This window comes from Rhinoderma darwinii, chromosome 3, assembly GCF_050947455.1.
Source record: "Rhinoderma darwinii isolate aRhiDar2 chromosome 3, aRhiDar2.hap1, whole genome shotgun sequence".
Classification (NCBI taxonomy): domain Eukaryota; kingdom Metazoa; phylum Chordata; class Amphibia; order Anura; family Rhinodermatidae; genus Rhinoderma; species Rhinoderma darwinii.
Window position 1 is genome coordinate 8,159,514 of NC_134689.1, and position 18,693 is coordinate 8,178,206.

Sequence of the window (18,693 nt, forward strand, 5' to 3'; positions counted from 1 at the left end):
ATTTTGGATTTACTCTGGCACTATCTATGGGGGAACTCTTGCTGGAGCTATTTATGGGGTCACTCCCTAGGTGACAATGTTTACAGGGGCACTACGACACAAACAATGGGTTCAATTTGGCACTTTTTTATGGGGGTACTCTGATTACTGTTGTGGCAGGATGGCCAGTATTATATTTATGGGGGAACTCTCTGGCTGTCACTGGTTTCGGGCGAGCACTGGCACAATTAATGCGGGCATTTTATCTGGAAAGTTCTATGGGCCAATGGCTGCTGTTATGGGGGTATAACCATGGCGCCATGCCCTATGTTAAATCTATATTGTATAATGAAAAGTTGTTTTTCAAGATCTCTGCTTGCTTTTAGGATTGTCTAGACTTGATGTAATTGTAGCAAAACCTCAGCTATAAGACGTACTATCATTTCCGCGTCGTCCCCAATGTTAACACTGCTGAACAGCTGAGTGTGGGCGGGGCTGCCGTGTGATTGACAGCTCAGCGCTCAGGTCCTGTGTTAGGAGATCACTGGATACCTCAGCGTGTGCGCGCCTCTGAAAACGTGTTTCTCCCACCGTGCAGAGATGGACAATCACCCCCAAGATCGCAATAGATCAGGACATCGTCCGTCACCCACAGAATCAATGAACGCAACACGAGATTATTTCACAATTTTATTGCACAACTGAAAATAAACAAATGTTCTCGAATTTATTTACAAGCCATTTACTCAGGAGACGCTGCGAACACATTCTCACACGAAAACTGTCTCAGAGGCAAAGCGGCCATGTTGCCCATAGCAACCAATCAGAGGTCACGTTTCATTTCTCCAGAGCATGTTATAAAATAAATCAAGGGCTCTGATTAGTTGCTACGGGCAACATGGACAGGTCTCCACTGAGAGGCCCCGTGTCTCTGTTCTTATCCGTAAGACGATTTATATCCATATAAGGGTGTATTCACGCCTTGCGGTCGATGTGGCGATATGAACGCAACGTGTGAATACATCCTCACCTATGAATTTCGGTAAGTAATGATGAACTCAATATATCGGGCCTCGTGTATTAAAATGGCCTTGGTGAACATGTAGCCTAGTAACCATAGCAACCAGAGTTCAGCTTTAATTTTCAAACCTGCATGTGGAAAAGTGAAACCTAGATTTTGATTGGTTGCTATAACCCCAATGGGTTGAAATGGAGGAGTTGTCCATAGCAGCCAATCAGATTCCCTCTAACATTTTCCTAGTGCAGTGATTGGTTGCTATGGGCAACTCTTCCTTTCAGAGCCTTTAGCCTTATGTATTAAAACTATTTTGGAGATAGTGAACTTGTTGCCCATAGTAACCAATCAGACTTCAGCGTTCATTTTCTAAACTATGCTGGGAAAAATTAAACACAGACTCTGATTGGTTGCTATAGGCAACAAGCCCCAAAGCGTCTCAGCAGAGGAGTTGCCAGTATCAGCCAATCAGATCACACCTTTCATTTTCTCACGTGCATTGGGAAATGTGTAGCAGGCCGTACATGAGATAATTAACCCCAAATCGACCAATAGTCCAATATTTTAAACTATTGGGACCCCGACTGCTTAAAGGGCCATACGCAGCAAAATATATCATGTATGATTTCCTTATGAAAAATAGTTTCTTCTCAAATTAATGTCAATAGTGATGGGTTGCTATGGGCAACGAGGAAACTTTTCTTTCAAAATGGTTACCGTACATGAGGCCCAATGTTGATGGAAGATTTTCTCACCCGCCTGTACAATAATTGCAGATCTTTCTTATAATCAGTGCATGTGAACGGGAAGGGAAACTTGTCACACAAACGTATCTCCCCGACGCTTGCTGAGAAGATAATTGCAGACTTCTGTCACCGTGGGGAAAAAATGACCTAGCTATAAATCGGACTCGTCAAGAAAGAAGAAGCAATGGAAAATTAACACATCGAATGAGCGAAAAGAAGCCTTCAGTGAAGTGTTAAGGAGGAGCATTGTTCTCAAGATCTTCTCAGGACGTCTGGGAAAGCGCAAAAACCGGGACATGCAGCTTGTGGGGTGTACACAGGAAAACAGGACCCCCACCTCCTCACGTGGTTCTATCTCGCTACCCCTAGTAAAAAAAACATGACTATCCGGCCAACCCAACAATGCGCGTTTATGAGGGAGTCGGCGCTGGTAACTGTTGGCCAAATGCCCCGACTCGCCCATAAACATGCACGTTAGGTTCCGGCGGACGAACATATAGAGAGAAATGGAGATAAATGGAGGCCATGCAGCTTGGGTGTTGCTTATCTCTTGGGAAACAAAGGATTGGACGGGTTAAAATCCAACCTGTCCAACCCCTTTCTCCTCCACCAGTCCGACCCCTTTCTCCTCCACCAGTCCGACCCCTTTCTCCTCCACCAGTCCGACCCCTTTCTCCTCCACCAGTCCGACCCATTTCTCCTCCACCTGTCCGACCCCTTTCTCCTCCACCAGTCCGACCCCTTTCTCCTCCACCAGTCCGACCCATTTCTCCTCCACCAGTCCGACCCATTTCTCCTCCACCAGTCCGACCCCTTTCTCCTCCACCAGTCCGACCCCTTTCTCCTCCACCAGTCCGACCCCTTTCTCTACCACCAGTCCGACCCCTTTCTCTACCACCAGTCCGACCCATTTCTCCTCCACCAGTCCGACCCCTTTCTCCTCCACCTGTCCGACCCTTTTCTCTTCCACCAGTCCGACCCCTTTCTCCTCCACCAGTCCGACCCCTTTCTCCTCCACCTGTCCGACCCTTTCTCCTCCACCTGTCCGACCCTTTCTCCTCCACCTGTCCGACCCCTTTCTCCTCCACCAGTCAGCCTGCCCAGATACATGTCAACTTCTTGAAGGATCCTGACCACATTTTTGGGATCTACCGACCAATATTGAATGTGTCCGGCCAGCTTTAGCTCCCTCAGCTCTGCTAATCTTGGGAGAAGAGGGGGATCAGCGTAGAAGATTTTGGTATGGAACTATCTTGTCTGGGGGTTAACGATGCCTTTGCGTTGGTTGCAAATGGTGGCGCCAACAAGGCGCTCGGCCTTGGCCAGGGTATTTAGATACAGGCACAGGGCAGCAAACTATATCTTTGCCCCGGATGAAGGAAAACCTATTTAGAATCTGATATTATATATATATAATGCTTGGGAACTATGGAAAGCCATCCTTAAAGGGGTACTGAGCCACTATACAACACAGCAAGAAACTTTTTGATTTGTCTTCGTCTAAATGTGTTCCTCAAGATCTTCCAGATGTCTTCCCTTTCGCTCAACTTGTATTCTAGTTCTAGCCTATCTAGCCAAATACTTTTGGTTTCGGTTGAAAAAAAAAAATGTCAAAAATATATCTGTAGAATTTGTGAGAGGATCCATGATTTGACACATACGTCATCAAGATTTACTATATTTGTCAGATGAGAAAAGAACAATGGGGGGAGACATCAAAACTGGAGTAGTTGTTCATGACAACCAATCAGATGCCAGCTCTCATTTTTAAGAAGCCCACTGGCAAATGAAAGTAGCAACCTGATTGGTGGCCATGATCAACTGCATCACTTTTCCTTTGCACCAGTTTTGATAAATCCCCCACTGGTTTTTCTTTTTCCTCCGTCTCCGAGCATCGTCTTCCATTGGTTAATACGCAGCGCGCCGACTGCTGGTCTAGTGCATTAGACGTAATGTTCTCTTTGTAAACATGACAATTAATACTGAACGGTAAAAAATAGTGGAAAAATCCATTAGGTTAACTCATCCATCATCACAATTGTCTATCAACATTCTCTTAGGTGGGACGGAACTTTCCGAGATGCCATCTCCTTGGCCTATCTGTTTTATAGAATCCCTGGGAAATATAAGTAACCCTTTCCATGCACGAGTTCCTTAACTCCTTCTCTTGAGTTGGCCGGCATGGATATAACCAAAGTGGACCTGGTTCCAAGTCGAAAGTCCAGTAAGACATTGCATAGTAATGTTGTTCTGGGCTTTCTAGAGCTAGGATTTCCCTGAAAATGAACATGCCGCAGTATAAATGGCGGAGCCCCAGAAATGTCCGAGCACATCATTGTCTTCCCAATGCCCAGCCCGCTCAAGGGACCGTCAGTAATTATACAGAACAAAAGAACGGACGGCCGGAAAAGGAACGGGGCCAACTCTTCACACCAGGAACAAAAGGCATTCTGTCTTCCCGGCCGAGTCTTCTCTCGTCTTGTGAGGACGTCAACATCGGGAGACGCTCAGCAAAGCGATATAGTGCGTCACGTTCACATTCAGGACCATAGGCGACACCCACGGGCCAAGTTGTTCGTATGTCAATTGCACGTCTTTTAGGACTCGCTCTTTCTGCTGTTCCGTCTGTAGAGATAGCCGGGCATGAATATTTTTTTACTTCTTTTATACAGCGATGAATACAATACAAAAATAGAAAGAAATGCCCTTTGGATCTTTACAATGTCAACACTGCTACTTTTTATTTTTTTGTTTACATTTTTGCGTGAAGTTCGAGAGATTTCACACCAAGTCGCTCACTACTGCCACCTGCAGGCAAATTCTGGAGAAGTATTTTGCCTGAGCTTAAAGTACATCTGGGACGGGTTGCTTCTTGGCTGGGCAAGAATATCAAAACCCATAAATACTCTTCTCCCCATGGTCACTTGTTGACGTGGCAATGATATCCTCAACAAGCCCTACGAGAAACATCTAGTTATGGTGGAGCTCCAACCCAGGTCATGTCTGCTCCTACTACTCTTTGTGATTCAGCTGAGAACATCCCGGAAGAAATTTCGGAAGATGAAATATTATTCGGCGGGTTGATATCTTTGAAGATGAAGAGCGATATGGCGGGCCAACCTTGGATCAGGTGTCCCAAACGAGACACGATGTTGGACTTGCCTTGTTCTGTAGCACCAGGGAAGATGTTGAGTTCCTCTGTTCTGAACTTTCTCTTTGCCCGGATCCACATCTGTATGTTCCTCTGCTTTGATGAGTATTGGAGTCAGGGGGGGTAAAAGGGACAATATGGAAAAGTTCTTCGAACGACCCAGGGTTCCACAAACGGGCAGTCTCCAACCAATCATCGATGGTTGATGTCATGCCGTTGAGGTCTTCACTAGATGTTAGGCACACCGAGCCCTTCCATCCCGAGTCGTGTTAGCTATTGTTCTCCGCAGTGAGGTATTTGAGAGCCGTGAATCCATAACGACGGGACATGTCTTGTTGGAATTCCTCCTTCAGCGTTTTCAGGCAAATTCGATATTGCTTGTTTGAGCGGAACTTAGTGATGTCGAAACTTGGAGCGTGAGGCATGTGGATCATATAGGCGTTCGGCAGCACGGTGAATTCATATTCCTGCCGAAAGAAAAGGAGAGGAGCGATCAGAGATGACGAGGTACTAACGTGAACATGACTTTTTTTTACAGGTAGAGGAGTCTTTGTTGCAACCTAACAAATATGGGTTTCCATTGAGTTCAATTCAATCCAAATTTTTGAGAAACTTGACAAGACTTTTCTAAATGCTTTGAAAGGAACTCCGCTCAAAGTACCCTATTGATCCTTGGATTAGTCATGTTGCCCTGGAGTTCAGATCTGCCACATATTGATTATACCGTGACAACCACTTTCCCATTCATAAAAAGGGAGGTTGTCAAAGCCCCGCCCCTGTCACTAAATATATCGTTTTGGGTGAATCTCTACCTTTTTACACCATGTCATTTTTAGGTCCTACATTCTGTGCTGGTTCATTTAGTAATATAATTTTTATAGTAGTTGGTTTGTGTCTCTCGGATACAGAGCTCCATAACCTCTGCATCAACATATAAAAAAAAAATCCTAAAAAATCGGGTTACCTCCAGGCACCACCAGGGGGAGTTCAAGAGCTTATTGTATATAGTTTTATTATTGAGTTTTATGTATAAACAATAGGCAGGAGGATCATAAGCTCCCCCTAGTGGTGACTGTAGGCAGCTAGAATTTTATCATGTAATTCTATGTCTATGCAGAGGATTTGGAGCTCTGTATTAGGAAAATGGAGCTCTGACCGCTATAAAGATATATTAAGAAATGAATCAGAACAGAAGGTTTGGATCTATCTTAGATTTAAAGGGAACATTCACTTTATTAGATCTAAGCAGACATAATTGATACTTTGGAGCTTTATCATAATTTTCCACATTCGCAGTGCCGTAAGTTTTTTTGGTTTTGGGAGGAGTTGCCCTTTAATTCCAGATAATTGTCATTTAACAACAATGTTTTACCTGTGCATCCAACTCCATGATGTGAGCCACTTTGTTCCACCCAAACCCAACAAATCGCCGGTCGTACTCCGGGCAGTTCCGCCTGACCACCACATAGGGTTCGAAATCTGCCTCCCATTCCACACGGTAAGGAGTCGTCGCCGTCCTCCATTTGGCAAAGTTGGTGGGAGCGTGCCCTTTTGTCCAGACGTGGTACCTATCGGATAAAGATCCAATTTCAACACAACAGCTAGAAGTTTTAGGAAATGAGAGCAACTCACATAAGACAATACGAAAAACATCTAATAATGCACGTTCATGACCTGGACAATCTCAAATAGAGCTAAACAACTACAGTGTGTGCAATGGTAGCACACAGACAACACGCTGTTAAGTTGCCCTTTGGTTATTGGAAACAGTCAGCAGGCTTGAACTCAGACACAACCCTAACAGACTAGTTGGGCTCTTATAATACATCAGATGATTGTACTCTGTCATGTATAAAGATGACACTTCAAAGAATCCAAATGACCAGAACAAAATCTGTGCAGACTCTGAACAAGCAGGAAATGCTGGGAGGTTTTAGCTCCAAATCCTGCAGAATAGTGAGTGCAGCTCTGGAGTATAATACAGAATGTAACTCAGGATCAGTACAGGATAAGTAATGTAATGTATATACACAGTGACTCCACCAGCAGAATAGTGAGTGCAGCTCTGGAGTATAATACAGGATATAACTCAGGATCAGTACAGGATAAGTAATGTAATGTATGTACACAGTGACTCCAGCAGCAGAATAGTGAGTGCAGCTCTGGAGTATAATACAGGATGTAACTCAGGATCAGTGCAGGATAAGTAATGTAATGTATGTACACAGTGACTCCACCAGCAGAATAGTGAGTGCAGCTCTGGAGTATAATACAGGATATAACTCAGGATCAGTACAGGATAAGTGATGTAATGTATGTACACAGTGACTCCACCAGCAGAATAGTGAGTGCAGCACTGGAGTATAATACAGGATAAGTAATGTAATGTATGTACACAGTGACTCCACCAGCAGAATAGTGAGTGCAGCTCTGGAGTATAATACAGAATGTAACTCAGGATCAGTACAGGATAAGTAATGTAATGTATATACACAGTGACTCCACCAGCAGAATAGTGAGTGCAGCTCTGGAGTATAATACAGGATATAACTCAGGATCAGTACAGGATAAGTAATGTAATGTATGTACACAGTGACTCCACCAGCAGAATAGTGAGTGCAGCTCTGGAGTATAATACAGGATGTAACTCAGGATCAGTAAAGGATAAGTAATGTAATATATGTACACAGTGACTCCACCAGCAGAATAGTGAGTGCAGCTCTGGAGTATAATACAGGATATAACTCAGGATCAGTACAGGATAAGTAATGTAATGTATGTACACAGTGACTCCACCAGCAGAATAGTGAGTGCAGCTCTGGAGTATAATACAGGATGTAATTCAGGATCAGTACAGGATAAGTAATGTAATATATGTACACAGTGACTCCACCAGCAGAATAGTGAGTGCAGCTCTGCAGTATAATACAGGATGTAACTCAGGATCATTACAGGATAAGTAATGTAATGTATGTACTCAGTGACTCCACCAGCAGAATAGTGAGTGCAGCTCTGGAGTATAATACAGGATGTAACTCAGGATCAGTACAGGATAAGCAATGTAATGTATATACACAGTGACTCCACCAGCAGAATAGTGAGTGCAGCTCTGGAGTATAATACAGGATGTAACTCAGGATCAGTACAGGATAAGTAATGTAATGTATATACACAGTGACTCCACCAGCAGAATAGTGAGTGCAGCTCTGGAGTATAATAGAGGATGTAACTCAGGATCAGTAATGTAATGTATGTACACAGTGACTCCACCAGCAGAATAGTGAGTGCAGCTCTGGAGTATAATACAGGATGTAACTCAGGATCAGTACAGGATAAGTAATGTATGTACACAGTAACTCCACCAGCAGAATAGTGAGTGCAGCTCTGGAGTATAATACAGGATGTAACTCAGGATCAGTACAGGATAAGTAATGTAATGTATGTACACAGTGACTCCACCAGCAGAATAGTGAGTGCAGCTCTGGAGTATAATACAGGATGTAACTCAGGATCAGTACAGGATAAGTAATGTAATGTATGTACACAGTGACCCCACCAGCAGAATAGTGAGTGCAGCTCTGGAGTATAATACAGGCTGTGATTCAGGACCTCTACCAATCACTCATATAAAATCCCAGAAAATCCCTTTAAATTGGTGGTTTATGTCCCCTTTAAGAGAATATAATTCTAGTACTGCACTGATATCTTACGGTTCTCCAGCTGTTGAATATTAGCAGTAAGGTTTTGATTCTCAGACATTGATAAACTCTTGCTGAGCTCTTTCCTGGCTGTACATCAAGGTCTGAGGAGGTAGAATTGTAACGCGGTTGTCACCTCCTCCCGCTGCGATGTGTACAGACCTCTGTTAATTACAGACCACCGGTGGCTCGCCAGCTGCGTCCCGGCCAGACGAGGCCTCCACTGGACACACTGAGGCCCCATAACATCAGGAGGGATCAAGATCTGTGACATTAAACATATCAGTTTGTTCCTTTTGGGCTCCAGCACTGGGAGGGGAAGATTTTTGGAAGCAAAGACTGGGAATAATTTATCCGGAGCCAGGAATAAATGACAGCATCTGCTGCGAGTATCGTGAGTCCCGGTGGTTTTCCTAAGGCTGACATATTTTAATCCTGTCACTCAAAGATTCTTATTACGTTTTAGCGCAATTAATCTGAGGCTCTGAAGAAGCTTTCTTGCCTGGAAATATTCAGTCTTGTTGTAAGACTACTGCAAAGTTCAATCCTGAATTTAACAATACAGATACTGAGATCAATTTTGTCTTTTGCTCCACTTACATCCAAAGCTGCATTCAAAATCTTCTCCCCGCTCCCCATGATACCTCCCAAATCACTTCCAACCCCTTCAGTGTCTGTACAGAACATACACTGCTGTGTTGCATTGTGGGACATGTAGAGTTTCCAACCGGCCATGTATCTCCAACAATGCAATGCATTGAACTATTTCGGGTGTCTGTCAAAATAGTGTTGCTTTATTTTAAAGTGTTAGGCAATGAAATTCTGAATGCAGCTCTGGATGTGACTAGAGTATACGATGTACATCAAGCACAGCAGAGATAAGCTAAGTAAAGTGTTTGGAAAGTTACTCAGAATTACATGTATGTGTATCATAAGAATTCAGCGGCATAAAACTATGAAAGAAACATATTTAATATTTACATTTAGTTATATCTTGTGTAGTACCTATTTAGTGCCTTTAGGTGTCACTGTTCCTTAAGTTTGTAATGCTAGCAGAAGCCTCTCAGCAATAGTGACATCTACAGGTTTAAGTTAGGTACTGCACATCAAGTTATAATTTATATATATTATTTGCATAGGATTTTAATGATATACTTCCAAACAATGGAAATATCCTAATTTTAGGAAAGTGGGTGAGGGTTGTCAGAAGCTCATACCCACCTGAAGGTGAATAACGTGCCCATATCCAACATGGACAGCAACTCGGCTTTTGATTTTGGGAAGGATAGACGATATCGAAGGGTCTCAAAAGCCGGGATGATCAAAGCCTTCTTGGTGTTACTCATGTCCAGCTGTAAGACCGACTTCCTGTGTTGAGGAGAAGAGAAGAGGCTCAGTGTATATTGTAGAGACAAGTGGCCTACAAAGAAATCATAGGGAACCCATAGAAAAGTCCAAAACTGGACCCCCTGAGAACTCAGAATAATTTATATAATTCCAGCCTCTTACAACAACCACTAGGGGGAGCTAAGAACATATAGATGTATACGGATAGTAGTGAACTGTTTAAATCTGAGAGACTATAACTACTATAATACTGCTCCTATATACAAGAATATAACTACTATAATACTGCCCCTATATACAAGAATAGAACTACTATAATACTGCCCCTATATACAAGAATATAACTACTATAATACTGCCTCCTATATACAAGAATATAACTACTATAATACTGCCTCCTATATACAAGAATATAACTACTATAATACTGCCCCCTATATAGAAGAATATAACTACTATAATACTGCCCCCTATATACAAGAATATAACTACTATAATACTGCTCCCTATATACAAGAATATAACTACTATAATACTGCCTCCTATATACAAGAATATAACTACTATAATACTGCCTCCTATATACAAGAATATAACTACTATAATACTGCCCCCTATATACAAGAATATAACTACTATAATACTGCCCTATATACAAGAATATAACTACTATAATACTGCCCCTATATACAAGAATATAACTACTATAATACTGCCCCTATATACAAGAATATAACTACTATAATACTGCCCCATATACAAGAATATAACTACTATAATAATGCCCCCTATATACAAGAATATAACTACTATAATACTGCCCCCTATATACAAGAATATAACTACTATAATACTGCCCCCTATATACAAGAATATAACTACTATAATACTGCTCCTATATACAAGAATATAACTACTATAATACAGCTCCTATATACAAGAATATAACTACTATAATACTGCCCCCTATATACAAGAATATAACTACTATAATACTGCTCCTATATACAAGAATATAACTACTATAATACTGCTCCTATATACAAGAATATAACTACTATAATACTGCCCCTATATACAAGAATATAACTACTATAATACTGCCTCCTATATACAAGAATATAACCACTATAATACTGCACCTATATACAAGAATATAACTACTATAATACTGCCCCCTATATAGAAGAATATAACTACTATAATACTGCTCCTATATACAAGAATATAACTACTATAATACTGCCTCCTATATACAAGAATATAACCACTATAATACTGCACCTATATACAAGAATATATCTACTATAATACTGCTCCTATATACAAGAATATAACTACTATAATACTGCCCCTATATACAAGAATATAACTACTATAATACTGCCCCTATATACAAGAATATAACTACTATAATACTGCCCCCTATATAGAAGAATATAACTACTATAATACTGCTCCTATATACAAGAATATAACTACTATAATACTGTCCCCTATATACAAAAATATAACTACTATAATACTGCACCCTATATACAAAAATATAACTACTATAATACTGCCTCCTATATACAAGAATATAACTACTATAATACTGCTCCCTATATACAAGAATATAATTACTATAATACTGCTCCTATATACAAGAATATAACTACTATAATACTGCTCCTATATACAACAATATAACTACTATAATACTGCCCCTATATACAAGAATATAACTACTATAATACTGACCCCTATATACAAGAATATAACTACTATAATACTGCTCCTATATACAAGAATATAACTACTATAATACTGCCTCCTATATACAACAATATAACTACTATAATACTGCCCCTATATACAAGAATATAACTACTATAATACTGCTCCTATATACAAGAATATATCTACTATAATACTGCTCCTATATATAAGAATATAACTACTATAATACTGCCACTATATACAAGAATATAACTACTATAATACTGCCCCTATATACAAGAATATAACTACTATAATACTGCCCCTATATACAAGAATATAACTACTATAATACTGCCCCTATAGACAAGAATATAACTTCTATAATACTGCCCCTTATATACAAGAATATAACTACTATAATACTGCCCCCTATATACAAGAATATAACTACTATAATACTGCTCCTATGTACAAGAATATAACTACTATAATACTGCCCCCTATATACAAGAATATAACTACTGTAATACTGCGCCCTATATACAAGAATATAACTACTATAATACTGCTCCTATGTACAAGAATATAACTACTATAATACTGCCCCCTATATACAAGAATATAACTCCTATAATACTGCCCCCTATATACAAGAATATAACTACTATAATACTGCTCCCTATATACAAGAATATAACTACTATAATACTGCCCCCTATATACAAGAATATAACTACTATAATACTGCCCCTATAGACAAGAATATAACTACTATAATACTGCCCCTATATACAAGAATATTACTACTATAATACTGCCCCTATAGACAAGAATATAACTACTATAATACTGCCCCTATATACAAGAATATAACTACTATAATACTGCCCCCTATATACAAGAATATAACTACTATAATACTGCTCCCTATATACAAGAATATAACTACTATAATACTGCCCCCTATATACAAGAATATAACTACTATAATACTGCCCCTATATACAAGAATATAACTACTATAATACTGCCCCCTATATACAAGAATATAACTACTATAATACTGCTCCTATATACAAGAATATAACTACTATAATACTGCCCCCTATGCACAAGAATGTAACTACTATAATACTGCCCCTATATACAAGAATATAACTACTATAATACTGCCCCCTATATATAAGAATATAACTACTATAATACTGCCCCTATATACAAGAATATAACTACTATAATACTGCCCCCTATATACAAGAATATAACTACTATAATACTGCCCCTATATACAAGAATATAACTACTATAATACTGCCCCCTATATACAAGAATATAACTATTATAATACTGCCCCCTATATACAAGAATATAACTACTATAATACTGCCCCTATATACAAGAATATAACTACTATAATACTGCCCCCTATATACAAGAATATAACTACTATAATACTGCTCCCTAGGGATATAGGTGAGTTTTATATATGGGTCACCCTGGTCTCTCTTATTACCTGAGGCTCTCATAGAGTCCATACATGGGCAGGAAGTCTATATCGGAGAGGAACATGTATGGGGTGCTGACGTGTTTCATGGCCACGTTCCTCAGCAGGTTGACCGGGTAGAACTGTCCCTCTTTGTAGACGATGTGGTAGCCCACGTTGCGGCGGTTGAGCAGCACCTCGGAGCCCTGTGCATAACGCAAGAACTGCTGGGCCTCCGCGTCTGACAGGTATAGGGCCAGGCTGATGGGGCCCTCCCAGTGTTTGCAGATGGCTTCAAGCATCTGGAGCCTAGAAGAGGAGAACAGAGAGGAATTATTACACCCTATCCATGTATTTACTTTGGTAATAGAACATTGTATAAAACTGCTTGCTGTCAGTAAATGGTAATATTAATTTCGTAATCTGTATAGGGGGCGCTTTGGCTTTTTGACTAAATAATATAATTTTGACTGCCTGCAGCCACCACTAGGGGGAGCTTACTACATATGGATTTTTACAGTTACTCCGGGAGATGTATAAATCTGTATGCACTAGCTCCTCCTAGTGGTGGCTGATGGTAGCGGATTTCCAGTATCATGGAAAGCAGTTGAGTGCTGGGCCCCTTCCTGCCACCTACCTGTCCATAGACAGCTGCGCCACCAGAGTGACATCGTTGTCGTCGGCCGCTGGCTCATATTCGTAGTGCAGGAAGTATAGGTGAGTGCGGTGGACGGTGAATCTCTCCCGTCTAAACTCGTAACACATATCGTCCTCGTCCAGTTCTGACAGCTGCTTCTGGAGCTGTTAATAGAGACAGACAAGACAGACTGAGTTTTCTAGTAATAAAAAAAAAAAAGGGACATGTCTCTTTAAAAAAAAAAAAAAAAAAAGTTTTTATCATTTTTTTGCCAAAGCTGGGTGACAACTAATATGACTTTCAGATGGCCACGGAGCCCAACAAACAAAGGCCTAGAAATGTAATGTCACCAGGAATTTGGGAGTCCCGGTGGAAGCTTTAATGGCGGCCATATTGGTCTCCTCCCATACAAAAATCACAAAGGGACAATTCGAGGAAATTTTGTAATTTATTTTTTTTTGCAATTTTTACTCTTTAAGGAAAGATCCCTCAGTAATTAGTGATATTTCCAGCCGACAAGAGGAAAGATTCTTTGATGTTTTATTTATGTGCAAGTGGCTGCTGAAAATGACAGAAATTCATAGAGGCGACGGGTGAACAGCCAAATTATAAGGGATTATAGCAGCAGATTATAGTGAAGAGGCGCCTTTCATCACAGCAATAATTAACCTACATGGAAGGGTCAGAAACAACAAACACGTCTCAACTTCACTGCCAGAACTTCAAAAACATGCAGTACCACTGACGGCCACCAGGGGCTGCAGGGGAGATCTTCTGAGATTTAGTTTCATCTCTAACTGCTAGTTAGTTTTTTTGGGGGGGTTGTCCTCTTCGGGTGGGGTAGATCTTGTTGCTGGTAACACGGACCCCCCAGCAGCGTCCCCCCCCCCTCCGTTATTGCTCGGGGGAACCCCTCAGTCTTGGCCATTCACTACAGGGAAAGTCCCATCTAATCTAGGATCAGTGACTTCAGTTTAGCTGCATTGTCTATAGGAGGTTGAGGTAGGCTGAAATCCACCTCTACTCTGTCCACTATGCTTTACACTGCAGCTCTGCTTGTTCTGTGTAATGTTACAATCTCACCAGAATCCAGAGCATTTCTGGGTGGGGTTTGGCGAGAGGCACATCCTAAACATTTCAAACAATGACATCTATACATCAAATCTTCTAAATATTTCGAGAGGGTATTCACTTTATTCCCCCCCAACTCCAGAGGTAGAACGTGATTGTCAACAATAGGTTTGGCCGATTTGCTCCTGTTTGGGAGGGAGGTTTCTGCTGCAGGAGTCTTCTTCCAATGCTCTGACAGTAACGGAGACCAAGCAAGATTAAGCTCCACCCTCAAAATAAGTCCCGCCCTTTGTGACCCTCCAGACCGAAATGGAGATGGTCAGTAAGTTTAGAATTGTATTTCTCTTCCGTATTTCTATCTTGTACTAGAGCTTTTATATAATGGATCTAGGCGAGCTGGCTGTCAGATGTAGCAGCGCCGAGTTTGCCCGATGTAGTTGAGCAGAGTTTGTCAGATGTAACACAACTAAGTTTCTCAAAATATAGCTGAGGTTTTCTGATGTACCTGAGCTCAGTTTGTCGGATGTAGTTGAGTTGTGTTTGTTAGATGTAGCTGGGTTGACTGGGTCACATATAGCTGTGCTGAATTTGTCAAATGTCATTTAATTTTTCAGGTGTAGCGGTGTTAGAATTGTCAGATGAAGTTGAGCTGAATTCGTCAGAGGCGGGAAAACTGAGTTTGTCCGGTGCAGCAGTGCTAAGCTCAGTAGTTGAGATGAGTTAATCACGTGCAGATGAATTAGGTTTGTCAGATGTAGCAGAGCTGAGGTTTGCATTTGACAGAACTCATCGTGACAGCACAAAGTGTTACCTGTGAATTTACATGGGACTGCAGGCAAACGTGATATACGAACAATACGGCTGCAAAACGTTCAATAATAAATGCAACACCGCTACATCTGACAAACTCAGCTCTGCTACACTGCCATTATTCAGCCCAGTTACTGCCAGGCGGTGATACTCAGTCAATGTAGAAGGACGGCACTGGCAGTGAAGGATGCTCCGGGATGCCAGGCAGTCAAGGGGTCTGATGAGTGATATCAGCTGTGCATTGTGTGCGTTGCCCCGTGTCGCCAGCGAGAGGAAGCTCAATGTACGAGAAGTCATGAATATGCATTTTGGTGATGCCGGGGGGAGGGGGCACAGGGGGCAGTGCCAACAGATGGCATTGTGCAGACTTGGCTTAATCTTTGTGTAATAAAAATTAAAAACATTGACGCTGGTCAGGACGCAGAATTGTTAAGGCAGAGGTTGGTTGGATGGCATCTCCAGGGCAACGAGGGGCAGGGAGAGAACGTGCCCATCACTGCCACGGTCAGGTAATGAAATAATTAATGTAATTAAAGAGAAATGAATATAACAGGTGAGATGCCCATGAGGCCCGAAACAAAGAGCGACCCCGAGGACAGATGCCGTTCAGGGTCTGTGGAAAGCCGGGTGGCGCCATCTGTAGGCACTGCAGTCCTGCCAAACTGGTTGTTAGGCGTCCAGAACAATTCGAAATAAAATGTTATGAGACTCTTTCTAATATACTTTGTGTTCCAATTTTTCCACTACCGCCATTTTCAAGAGCTCTGCTTGTTGTCAGTGAATAAGACCATTCTTGGTTACATCCAGTGGTTGAACACCCATACAGACCTATTTTTTTTTTTTTCAATGCTGAGGGTTTGTTACATTTGTATGCAGTTTAGATAATCTTCTGAGATAAACATATCAGCAGCACAAGTCTCTCTCCTGTGCTGATAGTTTGTTACAATGTATCAGTACAGGTAAAATGTATCAGGCTGTTTGGCTCACAGAGAATTGTCTGGACTGGGCACAATTGTAACAAACTCTCAGCTGTTAGAAGTATCAGGTCAGGACGCGTTTTCAGCCTAAACATGAATGTTCAGATTCATTGACAGCAAGCAGAGCAGTATATTAGAAAGTCGCAGAACTTTTATTGTATAATAAATCTCTTTACTCCTTTTACTCACGTTTTCGCTGTTGACGTCCGTCTCGCTGGGGCATCCGAACAGCTCGCGGCGCAGGAGGTTCCCGTCGTACTCCAGGAACGTCAGGTACAGATTCCGGAAGAATTCTACGTGTTTGTTTTTGACTCGCAGTTTTTTGGGAGAATTCCAGTGAATGACCTGAAAAATAAAAGAGAAAAATAATAATACTGACAGGGAACCGCGCTCCTTCTACTATGTGACTGCCTGTCCGGGACCTCCCACAAGATCAGCACGCTCCTCTCCTGAAATACTCTGTGATGCTTGGGACCCTGCTGCTTCCACCATGTAAAACCCTCACTTTTCCACATTCCCCTCCACACCTCATGACCCCGTCACGGCTCTGTCCTCACTAACAGCATCAAGAGTGGACAGGTCACTGTCGCCAGTACAATCCTCTCCTGAAATACTCTGTGCTGCTGATGGGTACCCTGCTCGTTCCGCTACCCAATTCTCTATCAAACTTTTCACACGCTTGTCATGCAGCTCTGTGTCCAGTAAGAGAATTGTGCAGGTTACTGCCTCCCGCTACTTGTCTCCTGAAATACTCTGTGCTGCAGCGCACTATGCACCGTACCCGTGTATCAGTGATATAATACCGCATTCCGCAATCATTATTATAACATCTGTGCTGACTGACAGCAATGCCGCCTCCTAATGAGTATAACGTGACCCTATCTGGCTGCTCCAGAGACAATAGCTCCACACAGAGGGTCCTGAGCAATGTCAGAGCTGTAGCGGCCGGTTTCGTTCAGCAGTTTCTTGGTTTTATCTGTTTCCAGGAAAGCTGGGTGACCGTCAACCGGGTCTTTTTTAAAGCCCCCGCATCGGTTGGCTAGTTCTGCATTAATACAGGTGAGTGCGGACAACTGGGTAGATCTGCAGCTCAGAATCTGGGAAAGCTGGGTGACAACTCTAATGGCAGCCATATTGGTTATCATCACCCAGCTTTCCCAGAAACAGACAGAAGTGGCTTAGTAGAATTAATAACGTGAGAGAAGAGGAGGAGGGGAGCCGGGGGGCTGCGATCAATTACCTACAGCACTTGGGAACGTTTCCAGCTCAGGACTTCTGCCGCCATTAAAATAATGCTGTGCGAGGAGGCGCGAGATCCGCAGACCGCCGAGGATCCGTGCTGAGGCAGCAGCGTAACTCATCCTGCGACCTCCGCCTGTCACATTATAGCTGCCAGAGCACTTAACAGTGGCGCAGTCTTCTTCTTAAAGGGGTACTCCACAGAATACGTCCGTGAATCGCTTAAAGGGGTCGTCCATCTTCAGATTAACCCCAAACTATGATCATCCACTGCTCCCCCTGAGTACAGTGCGAGTACCCCCTATAGACATGGCAGAGGGGGCATCATTCTGTTTGAATGCAGATCTGACCCCCAGCCTTCGGGTTGCAGCCGCTTCCTCATCTCTATTAGGGAGGTTTGTTGATTCACAAAATTCAGAGGACAAACAATATGCAGTAACATGTCTGAACACTTGGTGGCGCTGCAGGTAAGAAAAACTGACATTTCCATTGTGTTCCATTATATAAATGACAGGACAGACCTCAGGTGTAATGCGTGTATAAGAAATGTATAACACAGAATCCCCCTGGACCGTCACCACTACAATCTGCCCCTGTGACTTGTTACTAGGGCAGAATAATGAATGGGCAGAAGTGGCAATTGCTCCTCCAATGCCCAATCTACACCTAATGTTGTTCTTTCTCCCTGGCAGGTCGTCTCAAATTGATAAACTGTCAGCCGTTCTATTGTTTAAACACTGTATGGCAGTATTATGTGGGCACTGTATGGTAGCATTATGTGGGCACTGTATGGAAGTATTATGTGGGCACTGTATGGCAGTATTATGTGAGCACTG

The 18,693-nt window shown here is 42.0% G+C and overlaps 1 protein-coding gene across 1 annotated transcript in view; it reads right to left on the reverse strand.

Annotated features, from left to right (window-relative positions):
- Positions 1-656: 656 nt before the first annotated feature.
- LARGE1 (LARGE xylosyl- and glucuronyltransferase 1) overlaps positions 657-18,693 on the reverse strand; it is a 394,217-nt gene continuing 376,180 nt past the window's right edge. The window contains exons 10-15 of the mRNA XM_075855826.1: positions 16,808-16,963; positions 13,761-13,924; positions 13,154-13,432; positions 9,811-9,957; positions 6,264-6,459; positions 657-5,358 (exon numbers count right to left, since the gene is read on the reverse strand). Of these exons, the coding sequence (XP_075711941.1) occupies positions 5,161-5,358; positions 6,264-6,459; positions 9,811-9,957; positions 13,154-13,432; positions 13,761-13,924; positions 16,808-16,963 (1,140 nt within the window). The 3' untranslated portion in view covers positions 657-5,160. The remainder of the gene's footprint in view (positions 5,359-6,263; positions 6,460-9,810; positions 9,958-13,153; positions 13,433-13,760; positions 13,925-16,807; positions 16,964-18,693) is intronic.